This window comes from Amblyraja radiata, chromosome 28 (assembly GCF_010909765.2).
Source record: "Amblyraja radiata isolate CabotCenter1 chromosome 28, sAmbRad1.1.pri, whole genome shotgun sequence".
NCBI classification, from domain to species: domain Eukaryota; kingdom Metazoa; phylum Chordata; class Chondrichthyes; order Rajiformes; family Rajidae; genus Amblyraja; species Amblyraja radiata.
This window is the reverse complement of record NC_045983.1, coordinates 3112807-3134162: the sequence shown is the minus strand read 5'-3', so window position 1 is coordinate 3134162 and position 21356 is coordinate 3112807. Positions and strand designations below refer to the sequence as shown.

The 21356-nt window shown below is 45.3% G+C and overlaps 1 protein-coding gene across 1 annotated transcript in view; it reads right to left on the bottom strand.

Moving 5' to 3' along the window:
* Positions 1–21356, bottom strand: part of itgae (integrin subunit alpha E) — a 116830-nt gene that overhangs the window by 39471 nt on the left and 56003 nt on the right. Inside the window, exons 9-17 of the mRNA XM_033045589.1 lie at positions 20890–21043; positions 18596–18737; positions 15756–15832; positions 14576–14708; positions 11040–11182; positions 10519–10659; positions 8852–9055; positions 6571–6701; positions 1782–1924 (exon numbers count right to left, since the gene is read on the bottom strand). Coding sequence (XP_032901480.1) covers positions 1782–1924; positions 6571–6701; positions 8852–9055; positions 10519–10659; positions 11040–11182; positions 14576–14708; positions 15756–15832; positions 18596–18737; positions 20890–21043 — 1268 coding nt within the window. The remainder of the gene's footprint in view (positions 1–1781; positions 1925–6570; positions 6702–8851; positions 9056–10518; positions 10660–11039; positions 11183–14575; positions 14709–15755; positions 15833–18595; positions 18738–20889; positions 21044–21356) is intronic.

Sequence of the window (21356 nt, the reverse complement as noted above, 5' to 3'; positions counted from 1 at the left end):
CTTTGAAGAGTCCCATCCTATCATTAATCCCAGTTAAGTTTTCAATAGTGAGGTCCTAGTGAGACCACACCTGGAGTATTGTGTGCAGTTTTGGTCTCCAAATTTGAGGAAGGACATTCTTGCTATTGAGGGAGGTTCACAAGATTAATTCCCGGGATGGCGGGACTGTCATATGCTGAGAGAGTGGAGCAGCTGGGCTTGTATTTAAAAGGATGACAGGGGATGTTATTGAAACATATAAGGTTATTAAGGGTTTGGGAACGCTAGCGGCAGGAAACATGTTCCCGATGTTGGAGGAGTCCAGAACCAGGGGGCAGTCTAAGAATAAGGGGTAAGCCATTTAGAATGGAGATGAGGAAACACTTTTTCACACAGAGAGTTGTGAGTCTTTGGAATTCTCTGCCTCAGAGGGAGGTGGAGGCCAGTTCTCTGGATACTTTCAAGAGAGAGCTAGATAGGGCTCTTAAAGATAGCGGAGTCTGTGGAGAAGGTAGGAACGGGGTACTAACATTAGATGAAGAATATGTGGATAAAGCAGCATTACTGCTGTATCTTGAGGAGGAGGAATGATACATTGACTTTGTGTCTGGAGCGCATACAGCAGGATATGGACAGTGTAACGTGGAACGGGAGAGGTAGTTTAATGTAGTGACATGAGATATGTATTTTACTTATCCAGCTGACTTCAGGGGTGACACTGTAGGAGTAGTGCCATTAGGGCAATTCCCCCACATGTCAAAATAGTCCAAAGTTCATTTCAATGTTACAGATGAAATGGTACACACAGGGTCCATCATCCTATGTGTAGATAAGACACAAAAAGCTGGAGTAACTCAGCGGGACAGGCAGCATCTCTGGACGGAATGAATGGATGACATTTCGGGTCAAGACCCTTCTTCAGACCCCCACTGTGATTATCTTATGTGTCCCTGATGGTAAATTCCAATTTACCAATTACCAAATTTACATCACCTAGAAAATGTGCAAATTGTCAAATTTGGACATTTTCTAAGTGATGTGAAAAGACCTAGAAATGGGTGTTCGGCCAAACAAAAGATTTTTAATTATACAGGTGTGGGAAAATGCATTATGTCATTAATTTTCAAGGCAAATTGCTTACTTTAAAAAAAAATGTCATGCTTTTCCCAGATGTTCAAAGCAGATGAGGAAATATTTTCACTCAATTCGTTGAAAACTTGGCTGTGGGAACATCATAAAACATGGGGCGATAGGGCATAGGATTAAAGGCTCTTCGGCCCATAATGTCCATAGCAAATATAATGCCATTTAGATTAGTTTAGTTTAGAGATACAGCGCAGAAACAGCCCTTTGGCCCACTGAGTCCACACCGACCATCAATCCTGCACACTAACACGATCCGATACACACTAGGGACAATTTTTACATTTATACCAAGTCAATTAATCTTCAAACCTGTAAGTCTTTGGAGTGTGGGAGGAAACTGAAGATGTCAGAGAAAACCCACGCGGGTCACGGGGAGAACGTACAAACTCCGTACAGACAGCACCCGTAGTCAGGATCGAACCTGGGTCTCTGGCACTCTAAGGCAGCAACTCTACTGCTGCGCAACCGTGCCTCCGATTGTTTAGGCTGCTCATTTCCAAGTTTCTGTTTATGGTATACCATTGCAATTGTATAAGCAAAATTATAGCCTCAATGATATCTCCAGCAATTATCACTACTTTTATCTGTCCTAGCTTAATGGTTCTCTGCAAAATGGCACTCTGATATTCACTTATGAATTCTAACTCAAAAATTACCTAATGGTCCAAACTTTGATAGAGTAGTAAAACACACTGAAACTTGAATAGTTTTCTTCTGCTCGTTGAAAGTTGCAAAAGACAGAGGCACCATCTTTGGCGAAAATGTGACATTCACCTCGATGTTGATAATTGGTCTTGAGCTGTAAAAAATTATGAGATTATGTTAAAGTCCCAAAATCAAACATAAATGTAAACATCTTTTGTATAACAATAGCTCCTAGTTCAGCTGCAAAACGGAGACCTGGGAATGGTTGGGTTAACTTATGATGAGTGTTTGATGGCACTGGGCCTGTACTTGCTGGAGTTTAGAAAGATGAGGGGGGATCTCAGTGAAATGCCCAGAATAGTGAAAGGCCTGGATAGGGTGGATGTGGAGAGGACGTTTCCACTAGTGGGAGAGTTTAGGAACAGAGGTCATAGCCTCGGAATAAAAGGACGCACCTTTAGAAAGGAGATGAGGAGGAATTTCTTTAGTCAGATGGGGGTGAATCTGTGGAATTCATTGCCCCAGACAGCTATGGAGGCCAAGTCAATGGATATTTTTTGAGACAGAGATTGACAGATTCTTGATTATTAAGGGTGTCAGGGGTTATGGGGAGAAGGCAGGAGAATGGAGTTGAGGGGAAAGATAGATCAGCCATGATTGAATGGCAGAGTAGACTTGATTGGCCAAATGGCCTAATTCTGCTCTTTGAACTTATGAACACACAAGGAACTGCAGATGCTAGAGTCTTGAGTAAAACACAAAGTACTGGAGGAACCAGTACTGGGCCAGGCAGCCTCTGTGGAGGGCATGGACAGGCAACATATCAGGGCAGAGCCCTTCTTCAAACTGATAGGGGGAGAAAGCTGAGAAAGAGTTGGGGGCAACTCTTTCTCACCAAATGCACCAACCTCCGATTCTCGCACATTAACACTATCCTACACACACTAGGGACAAATATGTACGTCTTTGGAATGTGGGAGGAAATCGAAGATCTCGAAGAAAACCCACGCAGGTCACGGGGAGAACGTGCAAACTCCGTACAGACAGCACCTGTAGTCAGGATCGGACCCGGGTCTCTGTCGCTGTAAGGCAGGAGCTATACCACTGCACCGCCAGGATATAGGTGGGAGGGACAAGCGGGGGGCATAAAGGGACTGGAAATTGGGTGTGCATCAGGGTGGGGGAGTATACAGGAAGGGGCGAGAGAGAAAGAGGTGGGGGGGGGGGGGGGGGGTGTCATTTAAAATGGGAGAATTCAATGCTCATACCACTGAATTGTAAGCCAAATATGTGGTGCTGTTTGTCCGGTTTGCGTGTGACCTTACTTTGTCATTGGAGGAGGCCCAGGACAGAAAGGGTGGTAAGGGGGTGTGAAGGGAAGTTAATATGGTTAATAACTGGGATATTTGGTCATCTTGCTGCAGGAAAGATGCCGTTAAGCTGGAAAGAGCGCAGAGATGATTTACGAAGACATTTCCAGGACTTGAGGGCCATAGCTACAGGGAGTGATTGTAAGGGCTAAAAAACGTTATTCTTTGAAGTACAGGAGACAGGGTATTCTTATAGAGGTGCAAAAATGTACAAGCGCTATAGATGTGGTGTATGCATTGTCTTTTCCCAGGCTCGGGAAATCAAGAATTAGAGGGCTGAGAGTAAGTGAGAAAGCAAAGATTAAATAGGAACTTGAATTGGCAACGTTTGCACACAGATGGTGGTGGGTATATGGAACGAACAGTCAGAGGAAATAGTGGAGGCATGTACCATAACAACATTTAAAATAAATTTGGACTAGTACACTCATAGGAAAAATTTAGAGGGTTGTGGGCCAAACGTGGGAAAATAGAAGTAGCTTGGATGGGGCATCTTGGTTGGCATCGAGTTGTGCCGATGGGCCTGTCTTGAGTGACTCTATTACTAGAACTTGTTTCACATCACCATCCACCACATCTAGATCATGGCCCAGCAACACTCCGGTACTTGACTTGATTCATCAAGTTACAACAGCTCCAGTCCCTAATAGTTACCCTTTTGGAACATTGTTTAATCCAGAATACTGAGCACCTAATCTAAATCACAGGGCTGGCACGGTAGCGCAGCAATAGAGTTGCTGCCTTACAGCGCCAGAGACCCTGGTTCGATCCTGACTACGGGTGCTGTCTGTAGAAAGTTTGTAAGTTTTCCCCGTGACCTGCGTGGGTTTTCTCCGGGATCTCCACTTTCCTCCCACATTCCAAAGACGTACAGGTTTGTAGGTTAATTGACTTGGTATAATTGTAAATTGTCCCTTGTGTGTGTAGGGTAGTGTTAATGTGCAGGGATTTCTGCTTGGCGCGAACTTGGTGGGTCGAAGGGCATGTTTCCGCGCTGTATTTCTAAACTAAACTAAACATGCAACTGCAAAAACATTATCATACTTGGGCAGCTTACAACCCAGCGGTATGAATGGTGATTTCTCTCATTTCAAGCAACCATTACATTCCCTCTCGTTCCCCCCTCCCTCACTCGAGTCGTCATACTAGTTCCACTGTTTGCATCCCTGTTGTTGTCACCTTCGTTGTCACCGCTTCCCCAGCCAACAATGGGCCATTGTGGGCTTCACCCTTCCTTGGTCATCTGTTGCCGGCCCTGCTTTGTTCTGGCCTTTCCCTACCTCTAGTTCCCTCCCCTCTACTTTCAGTCTGAAGAAGTGTTCAGATTCGATACATCACCCATCCCTTTTCTCCAGAGATGCTGCCTGACCCATTGAGTTACTCTAACACTTTGGGTCTATCACACTTTATGATTTGTGCTATCAACTCATCTATCTTGTTGCATTCAAATAAATAGCTTTAATCCTTTGTTTACAATTCTTATTTGGTCCAGATTATTATTTTTTTGCTTACGTTTTCATCTATTTCTGTCCCTTCTCGTCACATGTTGATTATCATTCTCCCGTCACTATTCTGTGCCACCACTCTGACATTTCATTTTGACTTATTAAACATCCCATGATTAAAAATGTCATAATCTATGAAGCTAGTCAGTGGATGGAATCAAGGTATTTGGAGATTACTTATGTAGAGCAGGTGCAGGCAGAAGCAATGTGTGTGTCAGGGAGGTCCTGTTGGTCAAATGTGGGGAGGATGAAAAGGCCATAAGGGATGGGAGTAGAATTAGGCCATTCGGCCCATCAAGTCTACTCTGCCATTCAATCATGGCTGATCTATCTCTCCCTCCTAACCCCATTATCCTGCCTTCTCCCCATAACCTCTGACTCCTGATCAAGAATCAATCTATCTCTGCCCTAAAAATATCCACTGACTTGATCTCCACAACCTTCTGTGGCAAAGAATTCCACAGATTCACCATCCTCTGACTAATTTCGCCTCATCTCCTTCCTAAAAGAACGTCCTTTAATTCTGAGTATGACCTCTAGTCCTAGACTCTCCCACTAGTGGAAACATCCTCTCCACATTCACTCTATCCAAGCCTTTCACTATTCTGTATGTTTCAATTAGGTCACTCCTCATCCTTCTAAACTGCAGTGAGAGCCGACAAACGCTCATCATAGATTAACCTACACATTCCTGGGATCATTCTTGTAAACTTCCTCTGGATCCTCTCCAGAGCCAGTACATCCTTCCTCAGATATGATGCCCAAAATTGATCACAATATTCCAAATACGGCCTTACCAGCACCTTATAGAGCTTCGGCATTACATTCCTATTTTTGTATAAAGCCCTCTAGAAATGATAACAGTGCGGGGCTGGAAAATGATTAGGTTGGAGGCTGTAGAGGGCAGATAGCCAGAGGTGTTGAGATTGGAACCAGTCCGGGAGAGGATGGCCTGGTGTTCGCCTGTGAGGTCATGACCAAGGGGTAGGTATGAGGAGACCGAGCACCTGGCTCCAGCACAGTACGAGTCAGTCTTCTTCTAGAGTCATGGAGTGATACAGTGTGGAAACAGGCCCTTCAGCTCAACTTGCTCACACTGGCCAACATGTACCAGCTACACTAGTCCCACCTGCGAGCATTTGGTCCATATCCCTCCATACCTGTCCTATCCATGTATCTGTCTAACTGGTTCTTAAAAGTTGGGATAGTCCCTGCCTCAACTACCTCCTCTGGCAGCTTGTTCCATACACCCACCACCCTTTGTGTGGAAAAGTTACTCCTCAGATTCCTATTAAATCTTTTCCCCTTCACCTGAAAGCTATGTCCTCGATTCACCTACTCTGGGCAAGAGACTCTGTGCATCTACCCGATCTATTCCTCTCATGATTTTATACACCTTTGTAAGATCACCCCTCATCCCCCTGCGCTACAAGGAATAGAGACCCAGCCTACTCAGACCCTCTAGCCCTGGCAACATCCTCGCAAATCTTATCTGTACCCTTTGTTTAAGAAGGAATTGCAGATGCTGGAAAATCGAAGGTAGATAAAAATGCTGGAGAAACTCAGCGGGTGAGGCAGCATCTATGGAGCGAAGGAAATAGGCAACGTTTTGGCCGGAAATGTTGCCTATTTCCTTCGCTCCATAGATGCTGCCTCACCCGCTGAGTTTCTCTAGCATTTTTGTCTACCTTCTCTATACCCTTTCCAGCTTGACAACATCTTTCCTTTAAGACGGTGCCCAGAACTGAACACAATTCTACATTCCAGGTTTTTGTCTGGTTCTTTGTCTTGTCTCAATGAGGACCCCCCTCAACCTTCTAAGCTCCAACGAGTAATATGATAAAGGCAGTTGTCAGCAAAAAAAAAAAGCAGCAGGGTAACCAAATGTTTTGTCACAAAGTATAATGTTAAATATAGCTACATACCTGAGCACCACAACATTGTCCTTTGCACCGACTGTAATATCAAGAAGTCCATCTCCATCCACATCCGATCCTCCATCTATTGATTGCCCAAAGTACTGAAGACCACTCATCACATCCTTCCCCTGTATTCGCTAAATGACACAAAGAGGAAAATGTGCATCAGAGGAGACGGGGAATTAAAATATTTCCTGAACATTTGCATTATCCATTGCACATTATCAGGTTGCTTAATACGGATGTCAGGGGTTATGGGGAGAAGGCAAGAGAATGGGGTTCAGAGGGAAAGATAGATCAGCCGTGATCGAATGGAGGAGTAGACTTGATGGGCGGAATGGCCTTATATTGCTCCTACAACTTATGAACATAATCCAATATATACAAACCTAAGGTAGACACAAAATGTTGGAGTAACTCAGCGGGATAGGCAGCATCTCTGGAGAGAAGGAATGGGTAACGTTTCAGGTCAGGACCCTTCTTCATGAAAAAGCCTTTTCACCCAGAGAATTATGAATCTGTGGAATTCTCTGCCTCAGAAGGCAGTGGAGGCCAATTCTCTGGATGCTTTCCAGAGAGAGTTAGATGCTTTCTAGAGAGAGTTAAATAGAGCTCTTAAAGATAGCAGTCAGGGGATATAGAAACATAGAAACATAGAAAATAGGTGCAGGAGTAGGCCATTCGGCCCTTCGAGCCTGCACCGCCATTCAATATGATCATGGCTGATCATCCAACTCAGTATCCTGTACCTGCCTTCTCTCCATACCCCCTGATCCCTTTAGCCACAAGGGCCACATCTAACTCCCTCTTAAATATAGCCAATGAACTGGCCTCAACTACCTTCTGTGGCAGAGAATTCCAGAGATTCACCACTCTCTGTGTGAAAAATGTTTTCCTCATCTCGGTCCTAAAAGATTTCCCCCTTATCCTTAAACTGTGACCCCTTGTTCTGGACTTCCCCAACATCGGGAACAATCTTCCTGCATCTAGCTGGTGAGAAGGCAGGAACGGGGGTACTAAATGTGAATGATCAGCCATGATCACAGTGATCACGCTGGCTCGAAGGGCCGAATGGCCTACTCCTGCACCTATTGTCTATTATCTATGTCTAATTATGCCGTAAGCTTCTTCTAGCACCGCAAAAAGTCTTACCGTAACACCTCAGAGATCCCAAACATTGACAACCTTGCATCATCCAAACATATTGCATCTCACATTTCCCTCTCATTTGCAATACATGATCGCAGATAGCTGGTGGCAGAAGCCAACCAACATGGAGCAGACTAGGCTGTACATCACCAGCCCACAAAGATGGTGCAGAGGCTATTATTGTGTCACAAAACTGGGCAGGTTTGGAGTTGAAACCTTCAAATGTGACTATATAGACACAAAAACCTGGAATAACTCAACAGGTGAGACACATGTCTGGAGAAAAGGAATACTGTTGGTGACTTTTCAGGTCCAGACCTTCTTCAGAGTGAGAGTCAGAGATATATAGCTGCTGATATAGGGAGATATAGAACAAATAAATGATATGCAAAAAACTAACGATGATAAAGGACTCAAGCCATTGTTAGCTGCAAGGCAAGGTGAAAATTAGTTATGGACAATGCAACTCAACAAGACGACTTTGAACCTAGTACAATGAATTGGGTGAGGAAGGGACAGAGAGAGCGAGGGGATGCCGGGGTTACCTAAAGTTAGAGAAATCACCATTCATACTGCTGGGCTGTAAGCTGCCCGAGCGAAATATGAGATGTTGTTCCATCAGTTTGCATTTGGCCTCACTCAGACAATGGAGGAGGCCCAGGACAGAAAGGTCTGTGTGGGATTGGGAAGGGGAATTAAAGTGTTTGGCAACCAAGAGATCAGGTAGGTCCAGGTAGACTGAGCGAAGGTGTTCAGCGAAACTATTCACAACATTTCAATCTTTTTGTCTCGCACCTTCTGCCTTTGTATCTCTGGCCTTTGTCCACCATATCCCTGTCGACCCTTGCCCCCTCCCTCACCTATATCAACCTATTACTTGCCAGGCTTTGTTCTGTCCATCCTCCCTTCCTGTTTTCTCCTCCACCTCACATGTCCCTACAATCAGTCTGAAGAAGGTTCCCAACCCGATGCGTCACCCATCCATGTTCTCCAGAGATGCTGCTTGAGCCGCTGAGTTACTCCATCACCATGTGTCGACATTTAACCACTGTTGACGATTGTTCTTCAAGGTAGACGTAGGGAGGCTTGAGAACCTGAATACTACAAACCACAATGAGCCTCCAATAGGTAACCTCACCTGGGAATAGGTTTTGTGGATGCCATCCATTTTCCCATTAAAGATGTAGATGCTGCCACCATGGTCTTCTTCCAATGGAGCTCCAATAGCTACATCATTGTAACTATCTTTGTTAATGTCACCTATGTTTACTATGGCAAAGCCAAACCTGGCATTGGAAGCACTGCCGACTCCAGTCAAGATCATCTCGTCATCAAAGATACCCTGTTAAATTAAAATAAAATGTATGACAGGTTGGGGTTTCGTGAAAACAAGGAAACACTGTCATATCTAGTTCTTTAAACACTGCTGAGGCCACAAAGAGAGTGTTTTGTATTTTCTGGACATCAATTTATTCTATATCTCAATATCCCTTGGGGACCATGTCTGACGTTTATTTAATGTCAAAAAAGCATCACTTGACACTTACCGGGATTAAATTCCCTCCATCTTTGCCCTGCCCAACTTACCAGTATCTTTCTGCAGTCTCAGACTATCCTCGATATTATCCACGACACCACCATAGAACAGTACCGCGCAGGAACAGAGTAATCGGCCCACAGCATCTGTGATGAACATGATGCCCAGACCAACTCATATCTCCCTTCACATATTCAATATCCCTCCATTCTGTACATATCCATGTGATAATCCAAAAATGTATAAATGCCACTATCATATTTGCCTTCATCACTACCTCTGGTAATGAATTCCAGTCACTCACCACCCTCTGTTTATTTTCTGCCAGTTGCAAATTTGAAAATCATATTTCCTACATCTAGGTGTTACTGTATAAACAATAGGACAGTAATACCGATCACTGTGATATACCACTGGCCATACTGTAGGCTTCTGATTGCAGAAATAACTCTCCCTTATACAGACCCAATTGAAAAAGGGTCTGGACCCGAAACGTCACCCTTTCCTTTTCTCCCGAGATGCTGCCTGTCCCGCTGAGTTACTCCAGCTTTTTGTGTCCATCTCCACCTTATTACTCCATTCTCCAGTTACCAAGAAATTGCAGCGAATTGTGGATGCAGTCCAGACCATCACACAAACCAACCTCCCTTCCATTGACTCCCATTAAACCTCACGCTGCCTCGGCAAGGCCACCAGCATAATCAAGGGCAAGTCACACCCTGGCCACTTCCCCTTCTCCCCTCTCGCATCAGGCAAAAGGCATAGAAGTGTGAAAACACACACCTCCAGATTCAGGGACAGTTCCTTCCCAGCTGCTGTCAGGCAACTGAATCATCCCACCTCAACTAGAGAGCAGTGCTGAACTACTATCTACCTCATTGGTGACTCTCAGACTATCTTTGATCGGACTTTACTGGCTTTACCTTGCACTAAATGTTTTCCTGATCTATAAGCTGTAAATAGCTCGATTGTAATCATGTATAGTCTTCTGGTTAGCATGCAACAAAAGCTTTTCACTGAACATCCGTACACGTGACAATAAACTAAATTTAGCTAAACTAAACAACCAGTGTTCCCTCTCTCGTTGCTGTGCACCTGTCTACTAATCTTCACGTCTTTGACTACAATATTTGCCCTTGTTCCTTCCTGCCAAACCATTTTTTGTGAGCTGATGATGATTAGCAGCATTTTAGCTGGCATGCACACAACAAGCCAAAACATCTTACTCTGTGCCATAGCCTTTGTAATTCTATGAATCCATTTTGTACCTCTTCATTCAGGTGGTAGACGTAAACCATGCCTTCCTCCCCACGCACGTGAAAGAATGGAGCACCCACCAGCAGAAGATCTGTTACAGAGTCGTTATTTATATCGAGGGGACACAACTCCGAGCCAAAGTATGATCCCAGCTGAAAAAGATAAATTCAGTTTACTTTTTACTATAGAGATACAGCAAGAAAACAGGCCTTTCTGGTCGGCACGACTAGCGATCAACGCACATTAACACTCTCCTGCACACACCAGGGACAATTTACATTGATACCAAGCCAATCAGCGGACAAACCTGTACGTCTTTGGAGTGTGGGAGGAAACCGGAGCACCCGGCGAAACCCACGCAGGTCACGGGGAGAACGTACAAATTCCGTACAGACAACACCCGTAGTCAGGATGGAACCCGGGTCTCTGGCGCTGTAAGGCAACAACTCTACTGCTGCACCACTGTCCCAGTTATTGAACCTTATCGCCAACATGTTGAAGTGCTGAGCTCTAGCTTCAAGAGTGAACTAACCTGGTGTCCTGAAAGATACTGCTTTATTTTGACAGGAGTTCCAGCCTCAAACACGATGACCTGGCCTGTCTGGTTGCGTCGGGGAGCCCCAGCAATGTAAAGGTGTTGCTGATTATTTCCTCTTGCTCCAGTCACACTGTACCCTGCCAGATAGAGAATAGCATCAATGGAGTCAATAGAATGGACAGTAGAGCTGCTGCCTTACAGCGCCAGCGATCCCTGCACACTAACACCAGTTCTACACACAGTAGGGAGAATTTAGAGAAGCCAATTCACCTACAAACCTGTACATCTTTGGAGTGCGGGAGGAAACATGAGCACCAGAGAAAACCCATGCGGACACAGGCACACAGTATAAACTCCGTGCAGACAGCACCCATAGTCACGATCGAACCCGGGTCCCTGGCGCTGTAAGGTGGCAATTCTACTGCTGCGCCACCGTGCCGCACTTACGATTACGATCATAAGAAAATTCAGATAATTCTGGAAATCTGAAATTAAAGCTGAAAATGCTGGAAATATTCAATGTTGGGCAGCATTCATGGAGAGAGAAATAAGAATGATACTCATAGAGTTACAAAGCTTGAAAACAGCATTTCGGCCTAACTCATTCATGCCGACCAAGTTGCCTAACTGAGCTAGTCTTACCTGCCTGCACCTGGTCCATATCCCCCAACCCCCACCCGCCAAAAACACCCTTTTCTATACATATAACTATCCAAATATCTTTCAAATGTCATAATTGCACCAGCCTCCTGTACCCGCCTCCATCATTTCCTCTGGCAGCTTCTCCCAAATACACATCACCCTCTGTATGAAAAGGTTGCACTTCAGGTCCCTTTTAAACTTTCCTCCTCTCAGTTTGTCCTCTAATTTTAGACTCCACTAACCCAGGGAAAATCTTTTAGCTATTCACTTCATCATGATTTTATATACCTCCAACTTCAATTATCTGCCCCCCTACGCTCCAGAGATAAAAGACCCAGCCTATCCATCCTCTCCTCATAATTCAAACTTTCCAGACCGAATACCATCCACATAAATTTTTTTGCACCGTTTCCAGTTTAATGACAGCATACGTACAGCAGGGTAACCGGAACAGTATTGTCTGCCCCCCTCGGTCATGACTGACCATGGGTGATGCATCCTAGTTGTTGGCTGCTTGCTCCAAACCTTGGCTGGAGCAGCATCGCTTGTGGCTGAAGAGACCAATGCGGGAACGACAGTCTCTGTGGCAAAGGTCACATTTGTGTGTGGTCTCTAGTTTGTTGAAGTTGCTGCGCTCCTTTCTGCTTGTCTGCCGCTGCGTTCATCAGTTTCTCTTCCCCCGTTTTGGGATGTTGGTTCAGGGTACCCCTCCACCTCGTGCGGTCAGCTGCAAGGCTCTCCCAGGACTCCACATCGATGTCGAGCGCCTTCGCATCTCTCTTCCAGACGTCCTTGTAACGTAGCTGGGGGCGGTCGATGGTTCTCCCAGGTGCCATCTCCCCATAGAGGATGGCTTTTGGAATACGGCCATCCTCCATGCGGTGGACCTGGCCCAGCCACTGCAGTCTGCGCTGCCTGAGTAGAGTGTACATACTGGGAAGGCCAGCGCCAGACAGGATCTCGGCGTTGGACACTCTGTCTTGCCAGGATATGACCAGGATACGGCGGATGCTACTCAGGTGGAAGGTGTTGAGTCTTCTCTCCTGCCTGGCATATGTAGTCCATGTCTCACTGCCGTACAGCAGCGTGCGGATGACACGGGTGTTGTAGACTGCTATCTTTGTCTTCACTGTCAGCTTTGGGTTGGTCCACACTCGAGTTGTGCGTTGAGCAAGAGTTGTAGCTGCCTTCCCGATCCTCTTATCAATCTCTGTGTCCAAGGAGAGGTTGTCGGTGATGGTGGAGCCGAGGTACGTGAACTGATGGACGGCATCGAGTTCGTAGTCGTCGATGGTGATGACAGGCGGCGCCTCTGTATCCTGCCCCAAGACGTTCGTCTTCTTCAGGCTGATGGTCAGCCCGCAGTCCTTGCATGCCCGATAGAAGTTGTCCATCAGTGACTGTAGTTCCTGCTGGGTGTGGGACACAACTGCGGCGTCGTCGGCAAACAACATGTCTCTGATGAGAGCTTCACGTACTTTTGTCTTTGCTCTGAGGCGGGTGAGTTTGAAGAGCCTGCCATCTGATCCAGTAAGCAGGTATATCCCCTCTGTTGCGGTGCCGAAGGCATGTTTCAGGGGCAGAGCGAAGAAAATCCCAAAGAGTGTGGGAGGATGTGGAAGGATTCTATCATGATGTGGAAGGATTCTATCATGCTCTGCAGTTTTGGTAGGCAGCCGAACTTTGGCAGAGCCTTAAATAGGCCATGTCTGTTGACGAGGCCGAATGCCTTTGGGAGGTCAATGAAAGCAACATACAGGGGCATCCGCTGTTCTCTGCACTTCTCCTGGAGCTGGCGAATGGAGAAGACCATGTCTACTGTTGACCTTCCAGCTCGGAAACCGCACAGTGACTCTTGATAGACACGTTCTGCCAGCTTCTGCAGGCACATCAAGATGACCCGAGCAAAGACCTTGCCGACGATGTTGAGGAGGGAGATGCCTCTGTAGTTGCAGTCGCTTCTCTCGCCCTTGTTCTTGTAGAGGGTAATGATCGTGGCATCACTCATGTCCTGTGGTACAGCTCCTTCTTGCCAGCACTGGCAGAGGACTTCATACAAAGGAAGCAGCAAGGTAGTCTTTCAATGCTTAATCAGGGCAGGGGGAATCCCGTTGCTGCCTGGGGCCTTGCCTGAGGCCAGGCTGTCAATGGCCTTGCTGAGCTCTTCTACCGTCAGCTCTGCGTCTGTCAAGATAGTTAGCATGGACAAGGTGTACCAAAAGGCCTGTTCCTGTGCTGTATATCTCCCTGACTTGCGGGCCTGAGTTATAAGGAGAGAATGAAATATCACGGAATTCATCAACTGTAAAGTCTGTTTCCTTTGTCAATACTGATGATAAATGTTCATTTGGGACCTCACCTCTATCTTCTGAATCGCACCATTTCAGCTTTCTGAACCTGCGGAACACTTTGCCCTCTGCCAATCTTCTATCCTCCACAAGCCTCCGCAATCCTCATGCCTCCACAATCTCCAAAGGCACCTCTTTCAGAACCCTGGGGTGTAGTCCAGATGATTTATCCACCATCAGACCATACATTTAGTGATGCCATAAACACAGGCTGTACAGAATTTATAGTCCAAATACACTGGATATTTTTTAATCATAATTTCGCTGAAACAGTTTCACAAATATGGTCGGTGCTACTCAAGGCTCAGTTACACCGAGTAATTAAGCTGTTACGTGCTGTTGGAGTTCTTGATACGCTAAGAAGCAAATAAATAATCAACAGGATACACAGAGCTCAGAGTATACCCGTCTGAAATCACTTTTTGTAATGACGTATGGACATTTGATGTGGGTTTATTGTTTGTTTGAAGTGCAGTACTTGAACACAATGTCGTGACATTAGTACATATTCTACAAGTTAAATTATGAAACTTTACGTACCAAGATAACCATAAGCAGCGGAAAGTGTTCGTGTGGATTCATTTAGAAACTGTGTTGTTCCATTATTTATATTGTACATCATTACTCCTCCAGTCCAATCATATGCTCCTACAGCACCAAGTAAAATATTGCCCTGGAAGGATATGACAGGTGATTATTGTCCGGACTGTAGCGCAGGGCAATCAGACAACTTGCGATGGAAATGGAGGAAAGATTATTGTGTGGAAGAGCCCCAGCCACTTCCCTACACAAATCAGCAGGACAAACACTAACAAGGTGAAATAGGGATATTCCACAAAGCGAACACCTCCAACTTAGGGCGCAGCAGTTGAACTGTTGCCTTCTAGCGCCAGTCACCCATGTTCGATCCTGACTACCGGTGCTGTCTGTACATTCTCCCTGTGACCACGTAGGTTTTTTCTGGGTGCATTGGTTTCCTCTCACACTACAAAGATGTTTTGCAGGTAAATTGGCTTAAGTAAAATTGTAAATTGTCCCTGGTGTGCGTTAGTGATCACTGGTCAGCGTGGACTCAGTGGGCCGAAGGGCCAGTTTCCACGCCGTATCTCTAAAGTCTAAAGTCCAAAGACAAATTAGAGGGGAATTTCATATTGATAATAATCACGTTAACTCTCAGAAATAATCATTTTCATTTAATAAAAGATGTGTCCACATAAGCCAATATAATAACTAGACAAAGAGGAAACTAGCTGCTCTGCATGTTCATACCAGAGTGTTGGAAGTGAAGGGAATTTATAGTATTAGCTCTAACAATAGAAATTTAAGAGCATGAATCAGCCCCTATGTGTAGAGGATAACTGCGCTGTCATACAACAACACTGCTACATTAACACTATCCGTCACCCGCTAGGGACAATTTTTACATTTACCAAGCCAATTAACCTACAAACCTGTACGTCTTTGGAGTGTGGGTGGAAGCCGAAGATCTCGGAGAAAACACACGCAGGTCACGGGGAGAACGTACAAACTCCGTACAGACAGCACCCGTAGTCAGGATCAAACCCGGGTCTCCGGCGCTGCATTCGCTGTAAGACAGCAACTCTACCGCTGCGCCACTGTGACCGCCAAAATTCTAACCATTCCTCAGCCCATTTGCCGATTTTATCCGTTTTCAATTAGATTACATAAAAAATGTCATAAATGCATAATGAAATCTTACATCACTGGAGTAATCTGCACTAAATCCAATCTGTGCCAGCTCGAGATGGAAGGCGCTAATGTTTGGTCCTTGGGTACCTGTTGAATTAAGGAATAAAAAGAGAATAAATATGATCAGTGAGCATAACACAGAAGACAAATGCATGGCTATTTGGCCTTCCATCTTACTGCCATCATTCAGATTTAGTTTAATTTAGTTTAGTTTACGTGAACCGCAGGAAATGCTACACTTGTCGCTTTACCTCCCCCTCGACCATCCAAGGACCCAAGCAGTCTTTTCAGATGAGGCAGAGGTTCACCTGCACCTCCTCCAACCTCATCTACTGCATCCACTGTTCCAGGTGTCAACTTCTCTACATCGGTGAGACCAAGCGCAGGCTTGACGATCGCTTCGCCCAACACCTCCACTCAGTTCGCATTAACCAACCTGATCTCCCGGTGGCTCAGCACTTCAACTCCCCCTCCCATTCCGAATCCAACCTTTCTGTCCTGGGCCTCCTCCATGGCCAGAGTGAGACCCAGCGCAAATTGGAGGAGCAGCACCTCATATTTTGCTTGGTAAGTTTACACCCCAGCGGTATGAACATTGACTTCTCCTATGTCAGGTAGTCCCTGCTTTCTCCCTCCTTCCCCTCCCCTTCCCAGCTCTCCCACAAGCCTACTGTTTCCGCCTCTTCCTTTCTTTTTCCCGCCCCCCCACTGACATCAGTCCGAAGAAGGGTCTCGACCCGAAACGTCGCCTATTCCTTCACTCCATAGATGCTGCCTCATCGGCAAAGTTTCTCCAGCATTTTTGTCTACCTACAATTTTTCCAGCATCTGCAGTTCTTTCTTAAACATGGATAGACTGAGGGTCACTAGTAGGGTAGATAGTAGTTCAGTACTGCTCTCTGGTTGCGGCACTAGATCATGGCTGATCTTGTGTTCCAATACCATATTTTCATGCAGCTTCATAAAACTTTGGCTTGTCTACATTGACAGTATTGCGTGCAGTTTAGTTTAGTTTAGTTTAGTTTTGAGATACAGTGTGGAAACAGGCCCTTCGGTACACCAAGTCCATACCATACACAAGTTCTATCCTAAACTCCAGGGACAATTTACAGAAGCCAATTAACCTGCAAACGTATCTTTGGAAAGTGGGAGGAAACCGGAGCACCCAGAGAAAACCCAAGCGGTCATAGGGAGAACCTGCAAACTCCGTACAGGCAGCACCTGTAGGCAGAATAGACTCAAGTCTCTGGAGCTGGATGGAAGCATCGCTACCGCTGCACCACCCCAAGTTCTGTTTGCCCCCTAACAGGAAGGATGTGGGGGCTTTGGAGAGAATGGAGGGATTAGATGGAATTTAGTCTGAGCAAGTGTAAGATGTTGCACTTGTGAGGTTGAATGCAAGGGGATAGTATACAGTTAATGGCAAGATCCTTGACAGCATTAATGTGCAATGGGATCTTGGAGTCCAAGTTCATAGCTCAATGAAAGTGGTAGCACAAGTAGATAGTGATAAAGAAGTCTATGGTATGCTTGCCTTCATTGCTATGGGCATTGAGTATAAGAGTCAGGAAGTCATGATGCAGCTCTGTAAGTCTTTGGTGAGGCTGCTTTTGGAGGATAGCATGCAGTTCTGGTCGCCCCATTACAGGAAGGATGTTGAGGCTTTTTGAAAGGGTGCAGAAAAAGTTTACAACAATGATGCCTGGATGAGGGGGTTTCAGCTACAGGAAGTGGTTAGAGGAGTGATTTCACTGAACTTTGGAGGTTGGGGGGGTGACTTGCTTTAAGTATGTAAAATTATGAATGGCATGGAAGGGTAAACGGTCAGAACCTTTTCCCAGGGTGGAAATGTCCAACACAAGAGGGCCTAACTAGAAGCTGGGAGAGGGAAAGTTGAATGGAGATGTGCAGGGCACGCTTTTTTAGGCAGAGAGTGTTGGGCAAAGATCCTATAGCAAGCAAGATAGCCCACTCGACGAAAAAGACCTAGTACGGTCATGTGCAGATCCATGGGTAATTTTCGGCCCCATTTCCGTAACCGGCTTCCGTCTCTGCACCAAAGATCCCATAGCGGAGCAAAGATACTAGTGTGGAGACGGAAGCCGGTTACAGAAACATCCTCGTAGAAATAAGTTATTTGGTAAAAATCTTCTCCTCATTTTCAGAATTTTAATTTATTAACACAAACTGTTCCCCCGCAACGTTGATTACACTGCGAGTCGGGTTGGGTCGGGTTACTGAAATGGATGAAAAAAAGGCCCACGTTCCGCTCCGTTGCGTACTACACGTCAGCCCATTGCATTTAGCAGGAGTGGTCTATCTTGCTCTGCTATATGATCTTTGGTGCTGGGGGCCAGGAATGCAGTGGTGGTGATGGAGGCACATACGATAGTGGTGTTTTAGAGGCTTTTAGTAAGGCACATGGAAGTGCAGGGAATAGAGGGATATGGATCATGTACAGGTAGACGTGATCAGTTTAACTTGGCATCTTGTTTGGTGCAAACATTGTGGGCTGAAGGGCCCATTCCTGTGTTGCACTACATTCTATGATATATATCCCGCTGCATACCTTGGCAACCTTCCCCACTCTTCACGTCGCAGCCATTTTTTGTGTTGTGTGTAAATTTAATAATTAACTCAATTTTACATTTATACCAAGCCAATTAACCTACAAACCTGTACAACTTTGGAGTATGTGAGGAGTAACCCCATGTGGTCATGTGGAGAACGTACAAACTCCATACAGACTCTGTGTTGTTTTATGACAATTGATGAAAGTACTTGATAATTTATGATGAGCAATTTGTTTTATGCCTGTTTGATCAGTTCCGAATAAAGTACAAATAATACCTTCAATTCCAACTATATTTTTTTCAAGATCTGCCAGCAGATTGTTTAAAGCAGCATAGTTATCCACTTTGAACAGATGTTTTTCATCTGGATCGGAGGCAATTAGCTTCAGCTCATTTTTCCTCTGAAAGTTTTCACCAACCTTTGGGGAGAACAAAATAACCAAATTATGTTAGACTGTAGAAACAAGGAACTGCAGATGCCGGCTTATACCAGTGACAAACACAAAGTGCTGGAGTAACTCAGCAAGTCCGGCAGCATCTCTGGAAAAATAGGATGGGTTTGGACCCTTCTTCAGTCTGACGAAGGGTTTTGACCCGAAATGTCACCCATCCTTTTTCTCCAGAGATGCTGCCTGACACACTGTTATTCCTGCACTTATGTTACATTTATAAATCACATCCTTCCCACTCCAAATAGAAAAAATACTGTAATATAACAAAGAGCCCAGAATAATTGTAGCTACATTTCAATGCAACTTAACCAATTGGCTGCATCAATCAATTGGCAACCATGCTCCATCCAACATCCTGTTGAATAGCCACCATACTTGACATGTTATACTATAGCATACTTCAGTTCCTTCTGAAAAAGCATAATAACTTCATTGATTACATTTGTGATTATACTAATAATGCCAAGCATTTCATATACTTATCAGTTTTGAAGTGCAGAGACCATTGTTACAAACTAATCATCACCTTTCAATATAGCTGAACAAACTACATGGGCCGCGGAACCGGGGGAGGGGGGCTGCAGCCCCTCCACTTTTTTGGCGAGACATGCTTCATAACCCGAAATTATCCAGGCCCGCAGGCGTATTTTTCTCTTCTTCTGAGGACCTCCGCTATCCAAAATCTCAGAACAAAGGCACAGTGAGCGTGGCAAAACCATGACCAGCCGTGGGGGAAATCGACTACCCCCCCAAAACCCTACCTCCCCTCCACTCATCGGCCACTCACAGCGCGGTTCAGTCAAGATATGGGGCAGTGAACGAAGCAATGTGATTAGCCGCCGAGCGGGAGGGAGGGAGGGTGGGCCTGTGGGCCCAGAGAGAATGAGAGAGAGAGAGTCGGCCCCGAGAGAGGGAGAATCGGCCCCGAGAGAGAGAGGGGGGGGGGGGGTGTAATGGGGGAGTTGGGGGATGGCCTGTGTTATCCCCCAGTGTCTGGAGATCGAGCAACAACAAAATATAATAATTGTGCCACCCTCTCCCACTCGATCGCTCCGCTCCATCACTGGGTTCCCACGAGGCCGGTGATCATTGATCGCTCAGCCCCCCCGGTTCCAAGTTCAAAAACGTTCCGCGGCCCCTGAACTATACATTAGAAATTACACCAAAAAGTGGCACTTTAAAATGGAAGAGGATCACTCCCCTCGTTGTCGCCTTGGAGGCTGTCAACAATTCACACAGTGAGATCTCCCAAAATTAAAAGATTAAAGCCTGATTTTTGTTTTGTGTTCTGCTCCTTGACCAAACATAAACCAGCACATTCATTGGAAATAGACACAAAATGCTGGAGGAACTCAGAGGGACAGGTAGCATCTCTGAAGAGAAGGAATGGGTGATGTTTTGGGTCGAGACCCTTCTTCAGACTGAAGAGGTGCTGCATGTCCCGCTGAGTTACTTCAGGATTTTGTGTCTATCTTCTGTTTAAACTAGCATCTGCTGTTTCTTGCTACATATTCATTGGAAAACCTGATTGAAACAAATGGAAGTGAAACAGACCAAAATATACTGTCATTCATTCATAATGCTGATCGCTAACTGATTTGACAAATAGCAGATGTCTTATAACACAGGAGAAAGTATTGTCTGAACAAGTCTGAACATAGTATTAAGTCTAACACCATGTTATAGAAAATATGTAATCAAGCTGGAAAAGGTACAGAGAAGGTTTACAAGGATGATGCCTGGGTTAGAAGATCTGGGCTATAGGCAGAGGTTGAGTTGGCTGGGACTCTATTCCATGGAGTGCAGGAGGGTGCGGGGCGATCTTATTAAGGTGTATAAAATCATGAGAGGAATAGATCAGGTAGATGCACAGAGTCTCTTGCCCAGAGTAGGTGGTTGAGAAGTAGTTGAGGCTGGGACTATCCCAACATTTAAGAAACAGTTTGACAGGTACATGGATAAGACAGGTTTAGAGGGATATGGATCAAACGCAGGTAGGTGGGACTAGTGTAGCTGGGACATGTTGGCCGATGTGGGCAAGTTTCCACACTGTATCACTCTATGACTCTAAATCACTGACAATTACAGGCTTACATCCATGGATTGATATTATGCTTACCCCAACAGCAATCCGAGTCACTTTAGCAATCTTAGGCGAGTTGATTACTTCGGTTATGTTCATTGTATCGCCGAATATATCTCCATCTGTTATCACAATTATAAACTGTTTCGCATATCTTTTGGAGCCTTGCGTTTCATTGAAGATATTGTCCCTGGACATACAATAAATAAAAAGGCACAGCTTTGAGAGGCACTTTTCCCTGGTTTGTATCACACATCATATTTCTCACAACATTGAATACATAGAATACATAGAAAAGTACAGCACAGGAACTGGCCCTCTAGCCTACAATGTCTGTGGCAAACATAATACGGAGATAAATTAATCTCATCTGTCTGCACATGATCTATATTACGCCATTCCCTGCGTATCCACGTGTCGATCAGAAGGTCCCTTAAACATTACTATCGTACCTGCCTCTACCACAACCCCTAGCCACCCTCGCTGTAATGATTTGCCCTCCA